The sequence below is a fragment of the Chiloscyllium plagiosum genome, unplaced genomic scaffold (assembly GCF_037043375.1).
Source record: "Chiloscyllium plagiosum isolate Xiang-an unplaced genomic scaffold, Cpla_swu_hap1 HiC_scaffold_7, whole genome shotgun sequence".
Classification (NCBI taxonomy): domain Eukaryota; kingdom Metazoa; phylum Chordata; class Chondrichthyes; order Orectolobiformes; family Hemiscylliidae; genus Chiloscyllium; species Chiloscyllium plagiosum.
The window spans coordinates 111,391,418-111,413,631 of NW_028270145.1; the positions used below are offsets into that span (position 1 = coordinate 111,391,418).

At 47.0% G+C, this 22,214-nt stretch overlaps 1 protein-coding gene across 4 annotated transcripts in view; it reads left to right on the forward strand.

Annotated features, from left to right (window-relative positions):
- Positions 1 to 22,214, forward strand: part of dnajb2 (DnaJ heat shock protein family (Hsp40) member B2) — a 99,363-nt gene that overhangs the window by 71,529 nt on the left and 5,620 nt on the right. For 2 of the 4 annotated variants that reach the window (XM_043694299.2, XM_043694300.2), the window contains exons 8-9: positions 4,223 to 4,293; positions 17,913 to 18,125. In XM_043694299.2, the coding sequence (XP_043550234.2) occupies positions 4,223 to 4,293; positions 17,913 to 18,125 (284 nt within the window). Of the gene's footprint in view, positions 1 to 4,222; positions 4,294 to 17,912; positions 20,984 to 22,214 lie in introns of those variants that run through there. The other 2 variants (XM_087989354.1, XM_043694298.2) reach the window with 1 other exon arrangement.

Below are 22,214 nucleotides of genomic sequence, written 5' to 3' on the forward strand. Positions count from 1 at the left end.
GAGGCATATGGAGTTCTATGTAAGCAAGTGTGATGTTATGCATTTTGGACTGAAAAAGGATAGATCAGGTTACTTTCTAGGCGGAGTCGAAAAGTGTGGCGCTCAAAAAGCACAGCCGGTCAGGCAGCATCCGAGGAGCAGGAGAATTGACGTTTCAGGCATAAGCCCTTCATCAGGAATGGGGGGGGTGGAAGGGGGCTGAGAGATAAATAGGAGAGTGGGGGGTGGAGCTATGTTCTCGATGGTAGAACGGTGGCTCAGTGGTCAGCACAGCTGCCTCAGCGCCAGGGACCTGGCTTTGATTCCAGTTTCGGGTGACTTGCAAACTCTGCAAAGACATTCTCCCTGTGTGTATGTGAGTTTCCTCCGGGTGCTCCTGTCCCTCCCACAGCCCAAAGATGTGCAAGTAAGGGTGGATCGGCCATGCTAAATTGCCCCATAGTGTCCAGGGATGTACAGGCTAGGTGGGTTAGGCATGGGAAATGCAGGGTTGCACAGATAGGGTAGCAGTGTGGATCTGGATCTTTGGAGGGTTGGCATGGAACTGATGGGCCGAATGACCTTCTTCCACACTGTAGGGATTCTATGACTCTAAGTAGAGTGGTTGCTCATAAATCTTGAGAGATCAGGTGCATAATCTTTAAAATGTCATGAACAGATGCAGAAAATAGTCAAGAAAGCTAATGGAATGCTGGTCTTCATATCTCAAGGACTGGAGTGTAAGGCTGCAGAGGTGATGCTGAAATTGTACAAAACCCTGGTTAGACCCCACTTGGAGCTTTGTGAATAGATCTGGGCACACACCTTAGGAAGGATAGATTGTTGGACTCCCTTGGAGGGAGTACAACGTAGATTTATAAGAATGATACCTGGACTTCAGGTGTTAGGTTATGAAGAGAGATAATGTGTGTTAGGCCTGTTCAAATGTAGAAACATAGAAGCTCAGAGCAGGAGTAGACCATTCAGCCCCTTGGGCCTACTCCACCATTCACTTTGATCACGGCTGATTATTGAGCTCAATTCCCTAGTCCCACGCTCCCCCTCCATATCCTCAATTCCTTTGGCTACAAGAACTGCACCTATCACCTCTTCTAGGATCTAGAAGTGTAGGAAGTGATCTGATTGAAGTCTTCGAGATGTTAACAAGAAGGGACAGAGTAGATGAAGAGAAACTATTTCCACTGGTTGGAGATTCTAGAACTAGGAGCATAGTCTGAGAATGAGGGCCCGACCATTCAGGAGAGATGTTAGGAAGCACTTCCACACACAAAGGGTGGTGGATATTTGAAACCCTCTTCCACAAACAGTAGCTGATGCTCGATCATTTGTTCATTTTAAATTGGAGATAGACTGTTAAGGAAAGGTATTAAGGAAAATGGGACAAAGGCATGTCATAGATTCCCTGCAGTGTGGAAGTAGGCCATTCGGCCCATCGAATCTCACTGCACTTCTAAAGAGCATCCCATCCATCCCACTATCCCTGTTACCCTACATTTCCCACAGCTAACCCATCTTACCGACACATCCCTGGACACTGGGGCAATTTAGCCATGGCCAATCCACCTAACCTGCACACCTTTGCACTATGAGAGGAAACCGGAGCACCTGGAGGAAACTGACCTGGGGAGAACATGCAAACTCCACACAGACAGTCACCCAAGGCTGGAATCAAACCCAGGTCCCTGAGAGGTAGCAGTGCTAACCACTGAGCCACTGTGTGTATAGAGTTAGGCCGCAGTTCGTTGTGATTTCATTGAATAGCAGAGCAGGCTCATTGGGCCTGTTCTGTGTTCCTATTATTATCGCAGTGACATGTCATCGGTAAGATGAAAACAGGATCTGTGTTATTATGTCAGTCTAATCCCAGCTCACATTCTCAATTAGTGCATGATTGTAGTTATTTATGGCACAGAGGAGGTGACCATTCAGCCCGTACTGCTGGGAAATTGTTTTGTGATGAGAGGTAGTACAACAATAAAGGATCAAAAGGTGACAATAACGCTCAGAAATTGCAAAGAGCCAGTTTTCCTCCTTGGCAAAACGTTTGGCACGCCCTTCCTTGTGCTGGCTTTCAATGTCTTTGTTTGTAGCTGATAGTCATAGAGTCAAACAGACCCTTCAGTCCGAATGGTCCACGCTGACCATGTCCCACCTCCCTGCGTTTGACCCATATCGCTCCAAACCTTTCCTGTTCATGTACTTATACAATGTATTTTTAAATGCTGTAATTGTACCTGCATCCACCACTTTCTCTAGCGATTCATTCCACACACGCACCACTCTGTGGTTTAAAAACAAACAGTTGCCCCCATGTTCTTTTTAAATTTTTCCCCTCTCACCTTAAAGTGTTGAACTCCCCCGCTTGGGGAAAAGATCTTTGCCATTCCTCCCACAGAGTGACCAGTCTTTTAGTTTAAGAGAGTAGAGGGAGCTTTACTCTGTATCTAACCCCGTGCTCCCCATGATCTGGGAGTGTTTAATGGGAGCAGTGTAGAGGGGGTTTTACTCTGAATCTAACCCCGTGTTGCCCGTGTCCTGGGAATGTTTCATGGGAACTGTGTAGACGGAGCTTTACTCTGTAACTAACCTCGTGCTGTCCCTGTCCCTGGGAGTGATTTGTGCGGACAGTGTACAGGGAGCTTTACTCTGTATCTAACCCCGTGCTGTCCCTGTCCCTGGAGGTGTTTGATGGGGGACAGTGTAGAGGGAGCTTTACTCTGTATCTAACCCCGTGCTGTCCCTGTCCCTGGAGGTGTTTGATGGGGGACAGTGTAGAGAGAGCTTTACTCTGTATCTAACCTCGTGCTGTCCCTGTCCCTGGGAGTGTTTGATGGGGACAGTGTAGAGGGAGCTTTACTCTGTAGCTAACCTCGTGCTGTCCCTGTCCCTGGAAGTGTTTGATGGGGACAGTGTAGAGGGAGCTTTCTGTATCTAGCCTCGTGCTGTCCCTGTCTCTGGGACTGTTTGAGGGGGACAGTGTACAGGGAGCTTTACGCTGTATCTAACCTCGTGCTGTCTCTGTCCCTGGGAGTGTTTGATGGGGACAGTGTAGAGGGAGCTTTACTCTGTAGCTAACCTCGTGCTATCCCTGTCCCTGAAACTGTTTGATGGGGACAGTGTAGAGAGAGCTTTCTGTATCTAGCCTCGTGCTGTCCCTGTCCCTGTGAGTGTTTGATGGGGACAGTGTACAGGGAGCTTTACTCTGTATCTAACCTCGTGCTGTCGCTGTCCCTGTCCCTGGAAGTGTTTCATGGGGGACAGTATAGAGGGAGCTTTACTCTGTGTCTAACCTCGTGCTGTCCCTGTCCCTGGAAGTGTTTGATGGGGACAGTGTAGAGGGAGCTTTACTCTGTGTCTAACCCCGTGCTGTCCCGGTCCTGGGAGTGTTTGATGGGGACAGTGTAGAGGGAGCTTTCTGTATCTAACCCCGTGCTGTCCCTGTCCCTGGGAGTGTTTGATGGGGGACAGTATAGAGGGAGTTTTACTCTGTATCTAATCTCATGCTGTCCCTGTCCCTGGAAGTGTTTGATGGGGGACAGTGTAGAGGTAGCTTTCTGTATCTAACCCCGTGTTGTCCCTGTCCCTGGGAATGTTTGATGGGGATTGTGTACAGGGAGCTTTACTCTGTATCTAACCTCGTGTTGTCCCTGTCCCTGGGAGTGTTTGATGGGGACAGTGTACAGGGAGCTTTACTCTGTATCTAACCCTGTGCTGTCCCTGTCCCTGTGAGTGTTTGATGGGGACAGTGTAGAGAGAGCTTTACTCTGTATCTAACCTCGTGCTGTCCCTGTCCCTGTGAGTGTTTGATGGGGACAGTGTAGAGGGAGCTTTACTCTGTATCTAACCTCGTGCTGTCCCTGTCCCTGTGAGTGTTTGATGGGGACAGTGTAGAGGGAGCTTTACTCTGTATCTAACCTCGTGCTGTCCCTGTCCCTGTGAGTGTTTGATGGGGACAGTGCAGAGAGAGCTTTACTCTGTATCTAACCTCGTGCTGTCCCTGTCCTGGGAGTGTTTGATGGGGACAGTGTAGAGTGAGCTTTCTGTAGCTAACCTCGTGCTGTCCCTGTCCTTGGGAGTGTTTGATGGGGATGGTGTACAGGGAGCTTTACTCTGTATCTAGCACCTCCCCCCCCCTCCCCCCACCATTCACCAGCTCAGAGAATGCTTTCCTTTCATTTTCTCGCTCTTTTAAAACTATAACCTGTCTATTTTTACCCCCTAGGATTGTGGAGAATGGTGAAGAGAGGGTGGAAATTGAGGAAGACGGGCAACTGAAGTCAGTGCGAGTAAACGGTAAGCGAGATAGGAGGGCCAAGAGAAACTAGGCCAGACACAGTGAATCGACGGCAGCAGCAGGGTGTCCTGGGGAGCTACTAGAGAAGAGAGCAGTAGGAAGCAAATGGCAGCAAGACAGGAATGTTAGAACACATCAGCGATTAGAAACTTTGACTAGAGGCAATCACCACTACTTGGAAGAATCCAGAATAAATATATTGCAGAAATAAAGAAGATCTTCCCTTGCCCATCCCATTCATGGCCCGGTCTTGTTTATTCTCGATAGAAACAGATAGATTTGGTACTGTATGGCTCCATTTTGATTAAACTTTGTGGGTCAAGCTGGTCAGAGGAGGTGGCTGCTGATCACACAGTCACCCAGAGTGGGCTAAACCTGGGTGGTGGCCGAGGGGTCAAGCAGGGCACCCGACTTCAGGCCTGCAGAACCAGACCATGGCGGTCAATCGAGTGTCAGGAAGGAGTCACGTGACCAGAGAGTTTTGCTCATAGAAACAGAAAATGACACAGGGACAAAAGTGCACTTTCATTCAACCTGGGTTCAGAAGTGCTATCTGAATCGTATTGCTCCTTCCACTCTTTTTGTTTTGATTTACTCATGGGATGTGGGTGTCTCTGGCAGTTCATTGCTGTTGAGAAAATGATGGTGAGCTGTTGCCTTTGACCCTCCCTACAACGTAAGGTCAAATGTGATGATGTTCGCCGATGTTTGCACAATGTTCAGCACCATTTGAGACTCCTCAGATACTGAAGTAGTCCATGTTCAAATGCAGCAAAACCGGAACAGCACTGAGACATGGTCTGGAAAGTGGCAAGTGACATTCACATCACACTAATGCCAGGCAATGACCGTTCCATCGAGAGGGAACCTGACCAACATCCCTCGATGTCCAGTGGTGTTGCCATCACTGAATGATTGCCCCACTACCAACATTCAGGGGGCGGCACGGTGGCACAGTGGTTAGCACTGCTGCCTCACAGCGCCAGAGACCCGGGTTCAATTTCCGCCTCAGGCGACTGACTGTGTGGAGTTTGCACGTTCTCCCCGTGTCTGCGTGGGTTTCCTCCGGGTGCTCCGGTTTCCTCCCACAGTCCAAAGATGTGCAGGTCAGGTGAATTGGCCATGCTAAATTGCCCGTAGTGTTAGGTATGGGGTAAATGTAGGGGTATGGGTGGGTTGCGCTTCGGTAGGTCGGTGTGGACTTGTTGGGCCGAAGGGCCTGTTTCCACACTGTAATCTAATCTAATCTAATCTAATCTATTGATCAGTAACTCAACTGGATTTACCATATAAACACAGCCGCTACAAAAGCAGGTCAGAGGCTAGGAATCCTGCAACAAGTAACTTAGTGACTTCCCAAAGCCTGTTCACCATCTACAAGGCACAAGTCAGGAGGGTGATGGAATACTCCCCACTTGCCTGGATGGGTGCAAATCCAACAACACACATGAAGCTTGACATCATCCAAACAAAGCAGCCACTTGATTGGCACCACATTCACAAACATCCCCTCCCCCCTCCACCGACGCTCAGTAGCAGCAGTGTGTACCATCTACAAGATGCGCTGCAGGAATTCACCAAAGATTCTCAGACAGCACCTTCCAAACCTGCAGCCTCTCCCATTAGAAGCAAGGACACCAGCTCCTGCAGGTTCCCTTCCAAGCTGTCGTCATCCTGACTTGGCAATGTATCATTGTTCTCTGTGTCAGTGGGTCAAAACCTCGGAACTCCCTCCATCACCGCATTGTGGAGCTACCTACAGCAGGTGGACTTCTGTGGTTCAAGAAGGCAGTTCACCACTATTAGGGGTAATTAGGGCTGGACAATAAATAATGGTTCTGGATTAGTGGTGCTGGAAGGGCACAGCAGTTCAGGCAGCATCCAAGGATAAATAATGACCTATTCAGCAATGCCTGAATTCTGTTAAGGAATTGTTAAAAACCTGCAATCCACATGGTGTGGTACATACTCGGACGGTTTTAGGGATTTGACTCTGACAATACCATGTAGTTGCCAGTCAGGACAGTGCGTGGCTTGGAAGGGAATTTGCAAATAGTGGCGTTATCATGCATTTGCAGATCCTGCCCTTCTGGGTTGTTGAGGTGGCAGATCTGAAAGCTCCTGTCACTTGAATGAGTTCCTCTAGTGCAACGTTTAGATGTTACACACTACTGCCATTGTGTCCGTGTGGGTGGTCAGGGCGCTGATCAAGCGAGCTGCTTTGTCCCGGGTGGTGCTTAGCTTTTTGAATGTTATTGGAGGTACACTCATGCAAGCAAGTGGATCCTAACTTAGAACATAGAACATAGAAGAATACAGCGCAGTACAGGCCCTTTGGCCCTCAATGTTGCGCCGATCCAAGCCCACCTAACCTATACTAACCCACTATCCTCCATATGCCTATCCAATGCCCGCTTAAATGCCCATAAAGAGGGAGAGTCCACCACTGCTACTGGCAGGGCATTCCATGAACTCACGACTCGCTGAGTAAAGAACCTACCCCTAACATCTGTCCTATACCTACCACCCCTTAATTTAAAGCTATGCCCCCTCGTAATACCTGACTCCATACGTGGAAAAAGATTCTCACGGTCAACCCTATCTAAACCCCTAATCATCTTGTACACCTCTATCAAGTTACCCCTAAACCTTCTTTTCTCCAATGAAAACAACCCCAAGTGCCTCAGCCTTTCCTCATATGATCTTCCTACCATACCAGGCAACATCCTGGTAAACCTCCTCTGCACCCGTTCCAGTGCCTCCACATCCTTCCTATAGTATGGCGACCAAAACTGCACACAATACTCCAGATGCGGCCGCACCAGAGTCTTATACAACTGCAACATGATCTCAGGACTCCGGAACTCAATTCCTCTACCAATAAAAGCCAGTACGCCATATGCCTTCTTCACCGCACTATTTACCTGGGTGGCAACTTTCAAAGATCTGTGTACATGGACACCAAGATCCCTCTGCTCATCCACACTACCAAGTATCCGACCATTAGCCCAGTACCCCATCTTTTTGTTACTCTTCCCAAAGTGAATCACCTCACACTTAGCTACATTGAACTCCATTTGCCACCTTTCTGCCCAGTTCTGCAGCTTATCTATATCCCGCTGTAACCTGCCACATCCTTCCTCACTGTCAACAACTCCTCCGACTTTCGTATTATCCGCAAACTTGCTCACCCAACCTTCTAGCCTCTCCTCCAGGTCATTTATAAAAATGACAAACAGCAATGGGCCCAAAACAGATCCTTGCGGAACACCGCTAGTAACGGCACTCCAAGATGAACTTTTACCATCAACTACTACCCTCTGTCTTCTTCCAGCCCGCCAATTCCTAATCCAAACCTCCAACTCACCCTCAATGCCATACCTCCATATTTTTTGAAGTAGCCTACCATGGGGAACCTTATCAAACGCCTTACTAAAATCCATATACACCACATCTACCGCTTTCCCCTCGTCCACCTCCTTAGTCACCTCCTCAAAGAATTCAATAAGATTTGTGAGGCACGACCTGCCCTTCACAAAACCATGCTGACTATCCTTGATCACATTATTCCTATCCAGATGTTCATAAATCCTGTCCCTTACAATTCTCTCTAAGACTTTGCCCACAACAGAAGTGAGACTCACCGGCCTATAGTTACTAGGGTTATCCCTACTCCCCTTCTTGAACAAGGGAACCACATTTGCTAGCCTCCAGTCTTCTGGCACTACTCCTGTAGACAACGAGGACATAAAAATCAAGGCCAATGGCTCTGCAATCTCCTCTCTTGCTTCCCAGAGAATCCTAGGATAAATGCCATCAGGCCCAGGGGACTTATCTATTTTCACCCTTTCCAGAATTTCCAACACCTCTTCCCTACATACCTCAAAGCCATTCATTCTACTTAATTGTGACTCAGTATTCACATCGGCAACAATGTCCTGTTCCTGAGTGAATACTGATGAAAAGTATTCATTCAGTGTCTCCCCAATCTCTTCAGCCTCCACATGCAACTTCCCACTACTATCCTTGACTGGACCTATTCCTACCTTAGTCATTCTTTTATTCCTGACATAGCTATAGAAAGCCTTAGGGTTTTCCCTAATCCTACCAACTAAGGACTTTTCATGTCCCCTCCTTGCTGCTCTTAGCTCTCTCTTCAGGTCCTTCCTGGCTACCTTATAACTCTCAATCGCCCCAATTGAACCTTCACGCCTCATCTTTACATAGGCCGCCCTCTTCCATTTAACAAGGGATTCCAACTCCTTATTAAACCACGACTCCCTCACACGACCCTTTCCTCCCTGCCTCACGGGTACATACTTATCAAGGACACTCAATAGTTGCTCCTTTAACAAGCTCCACATATCAATTACGCCCTTGCCTTGAAGCCTACTTTTCCAAGCCATGTATCCTAAGTCATGCCTCACCGCATCATAATTTCCCTGCCCCCAGCTATAACTCTTGCCCTGCAGTGCACACTTATCCCTCTCCATCACTAGAGTAAAAGTCACTGAATTGTGGTCACTGTCCCCAAAGTGCTCACCTACCTCCAATTCTAACACCTGGCCTGGTTCATTACCCAGAACCAAATCCAGTATGGCCTCACCTCTTGTTGGCCTGTCTACATATTGTGTCAGGAAACCCTCCTGCACACATTGGACAAACTAACATTGTAGAATGTGGACAGAGTTTGGGTGGTGATGAGGCAAGTTACATTCAGCAGAATTTCCAGCCTTTGACTTGCTTGTGCGTCCCCAGTATTTATGTGGCTTGTGCACTTAAAGTTTATAACAACATAAGAACTAGGAGCAGGAGTAGGCCATTTGGTCTGTGCCACCATTCAATAAGATCATGGCTGATCTTTTTGTGGACTCTGCTTCATTTACCCACCCACTCACCATGACTCTTAATTCCTTTACTGTTTAAAATGTCTATCGATTTTTTCCCTTAAAAACATTCAACAAGGTAGCCTCACCTGTTTCGCTGGGCAGGGAATTCCACAGATTCATCAGTGGTTTTCTCAGGATATATTTGGTGCTGGATTCAATAAAAACGTTGTTGGATACCAAAGAGTAATGGTTTGACTGCTATCACCAAGTGGCAGAAGTTATCAACCCGAGGCTAAGAGTTGCCCAGGTCTTGTCGCAAACTGAACGGTACCCAAGGAATGTGTAATCATCGCGAACATCCTTCCCTAACCTTATGATGGAGGGAAGGCCATTGATGAAGCAGCTGAAGGTAGTTGGGCCTTAGACAGTACCCTGAAGAGCTCCTGCAGCAATGTCCCAGAGCTGAGATTATTGGCCTCCAATAACCACAACCATCTTGCTATGTGCCACGTATGACTCCAGTCAAAACTCATTCCTTTTAAATAATACCGTGGGATTTTTAAATGTTCATTTGGGAGGTCCAGCAGGATCTCAGTATAACATTTCATCTGATGATCAGAGCCTTCAGCACACTCAAATAAATCCCAACTTGTTCACTAATTGATATTAATGAATGAAACCTGCTGTTGTGTCCTGGTACGTACCTATATATAACTCTAGTTCCATATTGAGATGGCTGACTCTTAACCTCATTTTGAAGTGGCCTAGAAAGTTATATCAAACTGCCACAAAAATAAAGAAACAACGCCAGATAAAATATTCAACTGACCTACACTTCGAGTCAGGAAGCAATATAAAAGGCATACCCAATCTAGTCCACGCCATACAATAATATCTTTCTTCACATCTGGAACCTGGTAGCATTGTGTGGAGAGCCATCCAAAAAGAAAATCTGGATCATAACTCTAGAATTATGCCAGTGGGCATCATTGTTGATTCCTCCATCGACATCACTCGGTATGTCCTGGTCTGGTTGATGTGCAGAGGTACCAAGAGACCGGGGTACACTATGGGAGTGAGAGATGAATGAAGTACAGGTTTCTAAAGCAAGTGTCCAGAAGGTGATGGCCTAGTGGTATTATCGCTGGACTGTTAATCTGGAAACCCAGATAATGTTCTTGGGAGCCAGGTTTGAATCCTGCCACGACAGATGGTGAAATTTTGAATTCAATTAAAAAGAAAATCTGGAATTAAGAATCTAATGATGACCATAACCCCATTGCTGATTGTCAGAAAAATCTATCTGGTTCACAAATGTCTTTTAGGAAAGGAAACTGCCATCCTTACCTGGTCTGGCCTACATGTGACTCCAGACCCACAGCAATGTGGTTGACTCTTAACTGCCTTCTGGGCAATTAGGGATGGGCAATAAATGCTGGCCTAGTCATTGACACTTACATCCCATGAATAAAGAAAAAAGACAATGACCTTCTTCAGTGAGGTTGTACTATGTTCCAAATAAGTGTTACAAAACCCAGCTCTGCAGTGATGGTTTCTCTGACTGTCTGAAAGATAAGCCCAACAAGAGACCCCGATGAAGGAAAACAATGAGTGCATGGTGATGCTTCCTCGCACACTTCATGAACATACGCCCATTAAGGGGGGGGGGGTTTCCTCTTAACTTGTGAGCCCTCCACCTGAATGTTGCAGATATTCATCCCTCTTGCATCCCAGATCTCCTGGTACCTCCATTGATGGCTGTGCCACAGCTATCAGGGGGTGGCATGGTGGCTCAGTGGTTAGCACTGCTGCCTCACAGCACCAGGGACCCGGGTTCGATTCCAGCCTCAGGCAACTGCCTGTGTGGAGTTTGCACATTCTCCCTGTGTCTGCGTGGGTTTCCTCCGGGTGCTCCAGTTTCTTCCCGCACTCCAAAGATGTGCAGGTCAGGTGAATTGGCCATGCTAAATTACCCATAGTGTTAGGTACATTAGTCAGAGGGGAAATGGGTCTGGGTGGTTTACTCTTCGGAGGGTTGGTGTAGACTTGTTGGGCTGAAGGGCCTGTTTCTACACTGTAGATAATCTAATCTAATCTATCTAGGTCATAAACTTTGGAATTCCCAGCCCATCTCTCTACCTCACACTTCTCCTTAAAATTCATGTCTTCAGCCAGTTTTTTGACCACCTGGGCAAAAGTGAGGATGCAGATGCTGGAGATCAGCGTCTATAGTGATGCTGGAAAAGCACAGCAGGTCATGCAGCATCCGAGGAGCAGGAGACTAGACATTTCGGGCAAAAGCCCTGACCACCTGTCCTAACTTTGTGATTTGGTGTTAAACGTTGTCTAGTTTGTAAAAGAACACAAGAAATAGGAACAGAACTGGGCCGTTCAGTCTCTCTAGCCTCTTCCATCATTACTTCAGGTCATAACTAAAATTCTACGTTGACTTCACTTCCCCACCTGATCCCCATATCCCTTTATTTCATTTGTCATGCATCCAGCATATTCAAGACTGAGCATCCACAACTCTCTGGGGTGAACAATTCTAAAGACGCAAGAAAAATTTCTCCTCATATTGGTTCTAAAAAGCTGACTCCTTATCCTTAGATTTTAGCCTTTAGAACTTGACTCTCCAATGAAACAGCCTGTCAACATCTACCCTTGTTAAGTCTTCTCAGAATTTTGTACGTTTCAATTAGATCAAATCTCTCTTCATCATCCTGGAGATTATAGAGCAATGCTATTCCAGATGTAACTATGGGATCCCAAGGTCTTCATTGCAAGAGGATTCAAGTACAGGAGTTAAGACGTCTTGCTGTAATTGTACAGAATATGGATAAGTGTGAGCTGGTGCATTTTGGTTGGAAAAATGGGAAGGTGACCTAAATGGGGAGAAACTGGTGCAGAGGGATCTGGGTGTCCTTGCTCATAAGTCACAGAAAGCTAGCATGCAGATATGACAGATACTAGAGAAAGTGACCGGAGTGTTAGCTTTTATACCTAAAGGAATAGAATATCATGGTTAGGAAGTATTGTTGCAACGATACAAGGCATTGGTGAGACCGCACATGAAGTATTTTGCATGGTTTTCATCCCCTTATTTGAGGATAGAGTAGTGGCATTGGAGGCAGTTCATAATAGGTTCACTAGATTGATCCCAGAGATGAGGGGTTTATAGTATGAAGAGAGATTGACCAGTTTAGGTCTATACTCCCTGGAATTTCGAAGAATGAGGGGAGATCAAATTGAGGTATTCAAGATGATAAAAGTTGTGGATAAAATAGATATGGAATGGATGCTGCCTCTTATGGGACATTCTAGGGTGAGAGGTCATAGTCTTAGGATAAGGGGAAGCAAATTTACAACAGAGTTGAGGAGAAGCTACTTCTCCCAAAGGGTTGTGAATCTGTGGAATTCTCTACCCCAAAGTCCGGTGGATGCTGGGACAATGAGTAAATTTAAGGAGGAGTTAGAGATTTTTAATTGGTGATGGGTTGAAGGGTTATGGGGAGAAGGCAAAAAAATGGGAGTGAGGAGCGTATCAGCCATGATCGAATGTTGGAGCAGACTTGATGGGCCGAATGGCCTAATTCTGCTCCTAGTTCTTACAGACTTACAAGAACCTTTGATGAAATTGTCCCTGGAGTGTTATGGACAGTCTTGACCTCCTTGCTAATGGAAGGGTGTACTTGTCATGGAGTAAAGGTTAACCGCATACTGATCCCTGGGATGGTGCGATGGTCCTCTGAGGAGAGATTGTGAAGAGTGGGCTTGTGTTCTCTATAATCCAGAAGAATAAGGTGTCATCTCATTCAAGCAAACAAAATTCTTACTGGCTTCAACAAGACAGATACAAAGAGCATGCTTTGCTGGGATAAGGGGGAGGGTGGGGAAAGTCTAGAACCAGGGCATATACTGTCAGAATAAAAGGCAAGGACTGAGTTGAGAGCAATTTATTAACTTAGGGGTGCTGAATCTTCAGAATTTTCTACCCCAGGGAGCTTTGAAGGCTTTATCAATTGGGAATGTTCAGGACAGAGATCAATAAGTTTCTGGATATCAAGGGATATAAGAATAGCGTGGGCGAATGGCTTTAAGGTCAACCATATTCTGGATCAGTGGTGCTGGAAGAGCACAGCAATTCAGGCAGCATCCGAGGACAGGCAAAATCGACGTTTCGGGCAAAAGCCCTTCATCAGGAATAAAGGCAGAGAGCCTGAAGCGTGGAGAGATAAGCTAGAGGAGGGTGGGGGTGGGGAGAGAGTGGCATAGAGTACAATAGGTCAGTGGGGAAGGAGATGAAGGTGATAGGTCAGGGAGGAGAGGGTGGAGTGGATAGGTGGAAAAGGAGCTGGGCAGGTCGGACAAGTCCGGACAGGTCAGGGGATCGAGTTTCTGGAGGTTAGAAGCTAGGATGAGGTGGGGGAAGGGGAAATGAGGAAACTGTTGAAATCCACATTGATGCCCTGGGGTTGAAGTGTTCCGAGGCGGAAGATGAGGCGTTCTTCCTCCAGGCGTCTGGTGGTGAGGGAGCGGCGGTGGAGGAGGCCCAGCACCTCCATATCCTCGGCAGAGTGGGAGGGGGAGTTGAAATGTTGAGCCACTGGGCGATGTGGTTGATTGGTGCGGGTGTCTCGGAGATGTTCCCTAAAGCGCTCTGCTAGGAGGCGTCCAGTCTCCCCAATGTAGAGGAGACCGCACCGGGAGCAACGGATACAATAGATGATATTAGTGGATGTGCAGGTAAAACTTTGATGGATGTGGAAAGCTCCTTTGGGGCCTTGGATAGAAGTGAGGGAGGAGGTGTGGGTGCAGGTTTTACAGTTCCTGCGGTGGCAGGGGAAAGTGCCAGGATGGGAGGGTGGGTCGTAGGGGGGCGTGGACCTGACCAGGTAGTCACGGAGGGAACGGTCTTTGCGGAAGGCGGAGAGGGGTGGGGAGGGAAATATATCCCTAGTGGTGGGGTCTGTTTGGAGGTGGCGGAAATGTCGGCGGATGATTTGGTTTATGCGAAGGTTGGTAGGGTGGAAGGTGAGCACCAGGGACGTTCTGTCCTTGTTGCGGTTGGAGGGGTGGGGTCTGAGGGCGGAGGTGCGGGATGTGGATGAGATGCGTTGGAGGGCATCTTTAACCACGTGGGAAGGGAAATTGCGGTCTCTAAAGAAGGAGGCCATCTGGTGTGTTCTATGGTGGAACCGCTCCTCCTGGGAGCAGATACGGCGGAGGCGGAGGAATTGGGAATACGGGATGGCATTTTTGCAAGAGGTAGCCTCTTAAGGTCAACCATAGTCTAGTTGAAGGCAGAGTACACTTGATGGGCTGAATGGCCTGCTCAAATTTCCAATGATCTTCAGTGCTTGCTACATGTGCTGAATCTTATTGGCACATTTTTATTATGTTAAAGGCACTGTATTAATACCAATTACAGGTTCACGTGTATAAACATCATTTTTAGGACCAGTGTTCAAATTCGAACCAAATTGACAGCATCCTACTATTTTTACTCAACACACATTTTTGCAGGGAATGAGTTGGGCCATTTCAGTGCGGTTATTGCTCGGAGCACAGAATTCTTCCCTGAGCCCTCCCTGTCCTCAACACCACCAAAGGAACACAAGATGGCAGTCTCAAGACAGGTGACTGAAGTGAGACATTGGGTTGGAGGTTGGGAGTCAAGATCTATGCTCTGGCCAAAATAAAGTGGGTACATTGGTTGACAATGAGAGAAGTGCATCATTTCTTTGATTAAAAATCACACAACACCAGGTTATAGTCCAACAGGTTTAATTGGAAGCACTAGCTTTCGGAGTGCCGCTCCTCCACCAGGTGGTTATGCTTCCAATTAAACCTGTAGGACTATAACCTGGTGTTGTGTGATTTTTAACTTTGTAGACCCCAGTTCAACGCCGGCATCTCCAAATCATTTTTTTAGTAAGCTGGCAAACAGATGAGAATGAATCATAGAATGTTACAAATCAGAAGGAGGCCTTTTGGCCCATCACACCTGTGCTGGCAGTTTGAAAGAGCTGCCTGATATTGCCCCCCCCCCGCTCTCCCTGCTCTTTTCCCATAACCCAGAAAACTCCATCTCAAATATCGACTATTAACATTGAATTTATTGTTGAACTTGCATCTATGGCTCTCGGTGGCATTACATTCCAGATGATAGCAATCACTGGTTATATAAAGGATTTATCATTGCTCTAACACTTTTATCATTGGACCACCTTCTCACAGTTAGTTAGGGATGGGTAATTTTGCAGACCCAGCTGGAAAGGTTCATATTCCATTAATAAATTCAAGAAACATGTTGGTGGAGTGGACAGACAGGTGGCAGATGAAGTTCAACGCAGAGAAATGGGATATGATGATGCATTTTGGTAGAAAGAATATGGTGAGAGAGTATAAATCATAGGGCTTTACTCTAAAGGGTGTGCAGGAGCAGAGAGATCTAGATACATTTATGCATAAAGGTGGCAGGGTAAGGTGAAGATGGTTGTTAATAAAGCATGCAGTGTCTAGGATGTAGAATGTGAGAGCAAGGGAGTTTTGCTGAACTTGTATAAAACATCATTTACAGCTCAGCTAGAGTATTGATCTGGGTACCACATTTTAGCAAAGATGTGAAGGTATTGGAAAAATTGCAAAGTGGTTTACAAGAGTGGTTCCAGAGATGGGAACCTTCATTTATGAAGCTAGATTAAAGAAGTTAATTAGAACTGTTTCACTTAGTCATAGAGTAATACAGCATGGAAACAGACCCTTCAGCCCAAACTGGACAGTGGATTTGGATCGGTTCAGGCTCGGAGGGCTGAGGGGTCTGTTCCTGGGCTGTAAATTTTCTTTGTTCTTTGTTCTCTTTTGGTCCATGTTAACCATGCTGTGTACTCAGCTAGTTCCAATTGCCTGCATTTGGTCCATATCCCTTTAAACCATATACCTATCTAAATGTTTTTCGATTGTACCTGCCTCAACCACTTTCTCTGACAGCCATTTCATTTACGCACCACTCTCTGTGTGAAGAAGTTGCCCCCTGTTTCCATCGTCCCCTTTGGCCTTACATTCCAGATCATAGTAGATTGTAAAGAATTTATGTTCACTCTAATTCTTTTACCATTGGACCTTGGTGAGTCGGGGAGTGGAGAGTTATGTGGCAGATGAAGTTCAATGCAGAGAAGCATGAGGTGAAGCATGGAGACACAGTCTAAGAAACTGCTTTGTGTCATTTTGATCTCATTTAAGTAAGGATCTGAATGCATCGGCGGCTGTTCAGAGCAGGTTTACCAGACTAGTACCTGGGATGAATGGGTTGTACTATGAAGGTAGCTATGAGTGGGTTTGTTTCCTCTGGGAACAGCGAAATCGACGTTTCGGGCAAAAGCCCCTCATCAGGATGCTTTTGCCCGAAACGTCGATTTTGCTGCTCCTTGGATGCTGCCTGAACTGCTGTGCTCTTCCAGCACCACTAATCCAGAATCTGCAGTCATTGTTTTTACCTTGTTTCCCCTGGGGGAAACAAGGTAAAAACAAGTGTTGTGGAGTGACTTGAAGTCTATAAGGTCCATATTGGTCTTGGCAAGATGCTCTCTGTCAAAATGCATCATCTCTCACTTCCCTGCGTTGAACTTCATCTGCCACCTGTCTGTCCACTCATCCAACATGTCTTTTGAATTAATTTGTGAAATATGGCCATTGCTAGCTGGGTCGGCATTATTGCCCATCTCTAAGTGACGTTGAGAAGTTGAGTGTCCAATGGTCAAAACATTAGAGCTAAGATAAATCCTTGATAATCAGTGATTGCTATGATCTGGAATGCAATGCCATGGAGGGCCATGCAATAAAGTTCAGCAATAAATTCCTCACATGAATAAGTCCAGAATGAGAGGACACTTTTAAAATTAGGGGTGACCCTTTCAGGACAGAAATGAGCAACTTTTCTCTGAGTGTTGCGTGACACTCGAGTTCTCTGCCTCAGAAGGTGGTGGAACTGGAGTTATTTAATATTTTCAAAACAGAAGTGAATGGTTCTTGTTAAGCAATGGACTTGACAGTTATCAGGGACTATGATACAAGTAGACCAATCATGACCTTATTGAATGGCAGAACAGGCCTGAGGGGCGAAGAGGTCTAATTCTGCTTCTATTTCATGTGCTCATTTATGGGAGAGGAAAGCAAAGATCTGATCGATGTTTTCAAAACTGTTAAGGTACCCAGACACAGTCGCCAGAAACTGTATCTGCTTATGAAAGAATCTGAAGAATTTGCTGTACTAAATTGCCCATAATGTTCAGGGTTGCGTAGGTCAGGGGTAAATGTAGAGTAATGGGGTGGGTTACTCTTCAGAGGGTCGGTGTGGACTTGTCGGGCTGAATGGTCTGTTTCCACACTGTAGGGATACAATGATGATTCAATGAGTAAAAACTAGAGGGCACAGATTTAAAGAGTTTTGCAATTGAAGTAAATGGGAGGTGAGAGAAAGCTTTTCCTCACGGATCTGGATTGTGCTGCCAGAAAGTGTAGCGGAGGCAGGTTCAACTGAGGCATTCAAAAGGGTGTTAAGTGATTCTTTATAATGTGCAGGGAAGGGGAATGGTGCTAAGTGGTAGTGCACATTCGGAGAGCAGTCGCTGTCACGATGGGCCAAATGGTCTGTATCCGCAACCTGTATCTGTTTAATCCAGGATCGCACAGTTACTGTCTACGCTCGGAAGCGAACACATAACTTGGCAAGGTGCTGGCTGGTGTCTCAGCCTGTGGTTATTCACTGTTTGGTTCGTCCTGTCCAGGTGAGGAAGACCAGGTAGCCCTCGCCATTGAGCTGAGTCGGAGGGAGCAGCGGGGCCAACAGCAGCACACCTTGCGAGTGGCTCACGGTCAGATACCTGGTACCTCGCGGCCATACTACCTCGACGACGACGAGGACTCTGAGGAGGACGAGGACTTGCAGCTGGCCATGGCCTACAGCCTGTCGGAGATGGAGGCCCGAGGGCGTGGATCAGGTGGGCGTGGCGGGAGGGGCAAGAGGCGCGGCACGTCACGGGGAGCACCGGCGGATGGGAGAAGGGTAGCTGGGCGTGCGGCAGCCCACCCGGCTCGAGGGAGTCCCCGGTCAGCTGGCAGCAGAGGGCAGGCTGCGAGCACCAGTGGGCACCAGCCAGAGACACTGAGTGTAGCCAAGAAGCAGAAGCAGCCAAAGAAGACAAAGTGGGATTGGAAATGTCTCCTGTCCTGAATGAGGCTGTTGGTGCTGATTGCTACTTGATATCGACCCCATCCCCCCCCCCCCCACAATTTACTAACTCATCGTTATAGGAGATGGCACAACAATGAGAAATTCAAAGACAAATTAACGCCATATATAAACAAGATTGTCAGCTCATTGCGACTTTAATTTTTTTTTTAGATTAGATTACAGTGTGGAAACAGGCTCTTCGGCCCAACAAGTCCACACCGACCCGCCGGAGCGAAACCCACCCATACCCCTACATTTACACCTTACCTAACACTACGGGCAATTTAGCATGGCCAATTCACCTGACCTGCACATCTTTGGACTGTGGGAGGAAACCGGAGCACCCGGAGGAAACCCACGCAGACACGGGGAGAACATGCAAACTCCACACAGTCAGTCGCCTGAGGCGGGAATTGAACCCGGGTCTCTGGCGCTGTGAGGCAGCAGTGCTAACCACTGTGCCACCGTGCCGCCCACGTGTCGGGTCTGATTGTTCTCAATAGCAATTTGAATTTGTATTCTTTAACACCGCCCCAAGTCACTTCACAGCTGTGTCATTAAACTAAACTTTGATGCTGAGTCCACACAGGGCAATGTTAGCAAGGAGAGTTGGGGGAATGTGCAAAACGCCTCTTTAAATGGGCAGGTTGTGAGGGTTAAAGATGGCAAGGGATGGCGATGCTTTGCGGAGGGGATTTTCAGAGCTAGGGGGCCAGGTCGCTGAGGTATGGGTCGCCAGGGCACGGTGGGGAGTTTTAGCAACCGATGAGCTCAGGCAATGGAGCAGTCAAATTGTTTGGCAACAGGCTCAGGGAACTAAAAAACAAAGAACTGTGGATGCTGGAAGCCTGAAAAACAAACCCAGAAAGTGTTGGAGAAACTTGGCAGGTCTGGCAGCCTCTGTGGAGAGAGAAACAGTCAACGCTTCGAGTCCAATATGCACTGAAGGGCTGCTGGAAAATAATGGTGTTTATTCTGTTATAAAGGGGGTAAGAGAGACAGAGAGCTCCTCCTTTGTCAATAGGATAAAAACAACCACTTTCCAGACCACGCACACCGCTTCAGTCCCGAAGAGGTCATATGGAATTCAAGTATGAAAACTCCTACCCCCTCGCCCTCTCCTACCCCCTCACCCTCTCCTACACCCTCACCCTTTCCCTCTCTCTCACACCCTTTCCCTCCTGCTTCTTTACCCTTTCCCCCCCCCCCCCCCCGTGAGTTTCTCCAGCACTCTCCATTTTTACTATTATATCCCTGTTTCCACTTGTGCTGTGATGCTCAGTGGGCAGAGGTGGTGGTGGTTTTTTTGTGATGTATGATTGATGCTGTGGGCTGTTTTGAGAGGTGTCCTGAACCAGTTGGTAGTGGTTTAACTTCCAAGGGGTTTGAGTTGAATGCCATGATTAAGCAATCTGCCTGAGAATAAAGGTTGTTCACAGGGTAAGACTGTCCGAGATTGTAAATCACACCAAGTCCTATCCATTTCCTGAGGGGTGCATTGGATTAAGGTCAACCGTGCTTCTCTTCTAGTTGTGGTCTTCTATGAATTGGGTTTCAATGGTCTGATACTGATTTCTTTTGAGTTGACATCACAGGTTACATCTGCTCCAATTGGGCACAATATTCAGATGGATCACAGGAAGTTTGTGAGCAGACCAAGAAATTTCACGTTGCCACAGTAGGGTTAGTCATCAGAAGCAAATCTATGGCTAGTGTAGTTGGAGCTTTCCTCTGTATCTAGAGGAGGTGATGATCTGGTAGTATTCTCACTGGACTGTTAATCCTGAGACCCAGTTAACATTCCGGAGACTTGGGGTGGAATAATGCCATTTCAGATGGTGGAATTTGAATTGAATAAAAATAATCTGGAATGATGCCATGGGACCCTTGCTGATTTTTGGAAAAAAACCCATCTGGTTCACTAATGTCCTTTCAGGAGAGAAACTACCATCCTTACCTGGTCTGGCCTACATATTAGTCCAGACCCACAGCAATGTGGTTGACTCTTAATTGCCCAGCCAACAATGCCCTCATCACATGATTGAATAAAAAAGAAAAACAATGCTGTCCCTATCTTAAGAGCGCTTGATAGGGCCAGTGTTGAGGCAGCTTTATCTAACCCCATGCTTTGCCCAGCTAATTAGTCCATCAATAGCCTCCTGCAGTTCACAGCTATCCTCCTCATTATTTGCCACCCTGCCAATTTTTGTATCATCCACAACATTTTCATCATATCCCCCACATTAAAGTTCAAATCATTCATGTTAAACATGAACCACAAGAGCCCCAGCACCAAGCCCTGCAGAAAGCCACTGGAAAACGATTTCCAGCAAGTCTGCATTGCGTCTGACACTGATGGCAAGAAAGCTCAGAGGTAGCTGCTTCATAAAGAGCATGTGTGAGCAAGTCAGAAATTTCTTAATGAGCAGGACAGAGGGCATAGTTATCAGCTTCTCAAACAATGTGAGAGAGTAAAAACAATGACTGCAGATGCTGGAAACCAGATTCTGGATTAGTGGTGCTGGAAGAGCACAGCAGTTCAGGCAGCATTCAAGGAGCTTCAAAATCGACATTTCGGGCAAAAGCCCTTCATCAGGAATAAAGGCAGTGAGCCTGAAGCATGGAGAGATAAGCTAGAGGAGAGTGGAGGTGGGGAGAAAGTAGCATAGAGTACAATGGGTGAGTGGGGGAGGGGATGAAGGTGATAGGTCAGGGAGGAGAGGGTGGAGTGGATAGGTGGAAAAGGAGATAGGCAGGTAGGACAAGTCCGGACAAGTCATGGGGACAGTGCTGAGCTGGAAGTTTGAAACTAGGATGAGGTGGGGGAAGGGGAAATGAGGAAACTGTTGAAGTCCACATTGATGCCCTGGGGTTGAAGTGTTCCGAGGCAGAAGATGAGGCGTCCTTCCTCCAGGCGTCTGGTGGTGAGGGAGCGGCGGTGAAGGAGGTCCAGGACCTCCATGTCCTCGGCAGAGTGTGAGGGGAAGTTGAAATGTTGGGCCACGGGGCGGTGTGGTTGATTGGTGTGGGTGTCCCGGAGATGTTCCCTAAAGCGCTCTGCTAGGAGGTGCCCAGTCTCCCCAATGTAGAGGAGACCGCATCGTGAGCAACGGATGCAATAAATGATATTAGTGGATGTGCAGGTAAAACTTTGATGGATGTGGAAGGCTCCTTTCTTCAGGTCCACGCCCCCCTACAACCCACCCTCCCATCCTGGCACTTTCCCCTGCCACCGCAGGAACTGTAAAACCTGCGCCCACACCTCTTCCCTCACCTCTATCCAAAGCCCTAAAGGAGCCTGTAACATCAAAGTGTTACAGGAAAACATGCACAGAAGAGTACAGCAGAAATTGGAACTAGAGAAAGTAATACTGGTAAAGAAAATAAATGGTTAAGGCTCTTTGTCTGAAAACACAGCATTTTTAACAAGCTAGATGAGTTGACTACACAAATAGTAATAAATGGATATGATTTGATAGCTGTCACAGAAACATGGTTGCAGGGTGACCAGGATTGGAAAATCGATATTCAAGGGTATTCAGTTCTAGAAAAAATAGGCAAAAAGGAAAAGAAGGTGGGGTAGCTTGGTTAATAAATGAAGGTATCAGCGCAGTGGTAAGCAGTGATACAGATATGTCGTGGTGTGGAATAGTTTGGGGAAGAAAAGGAATGGCAAGGGTAAGAATTCACAGGAGGGTCACCTATAGCCTCCAAAGCGATGCCTTGCTATAGGACAAAGTATAAATCAGGAAATAATGGAGGTGCATAAGAAGGACACTATGATTGTCATGGTGATTTTAATCTGCAAATTGACTGAATAAATCAAATGGGGAAGGGCGACACAGAGTATAAATCT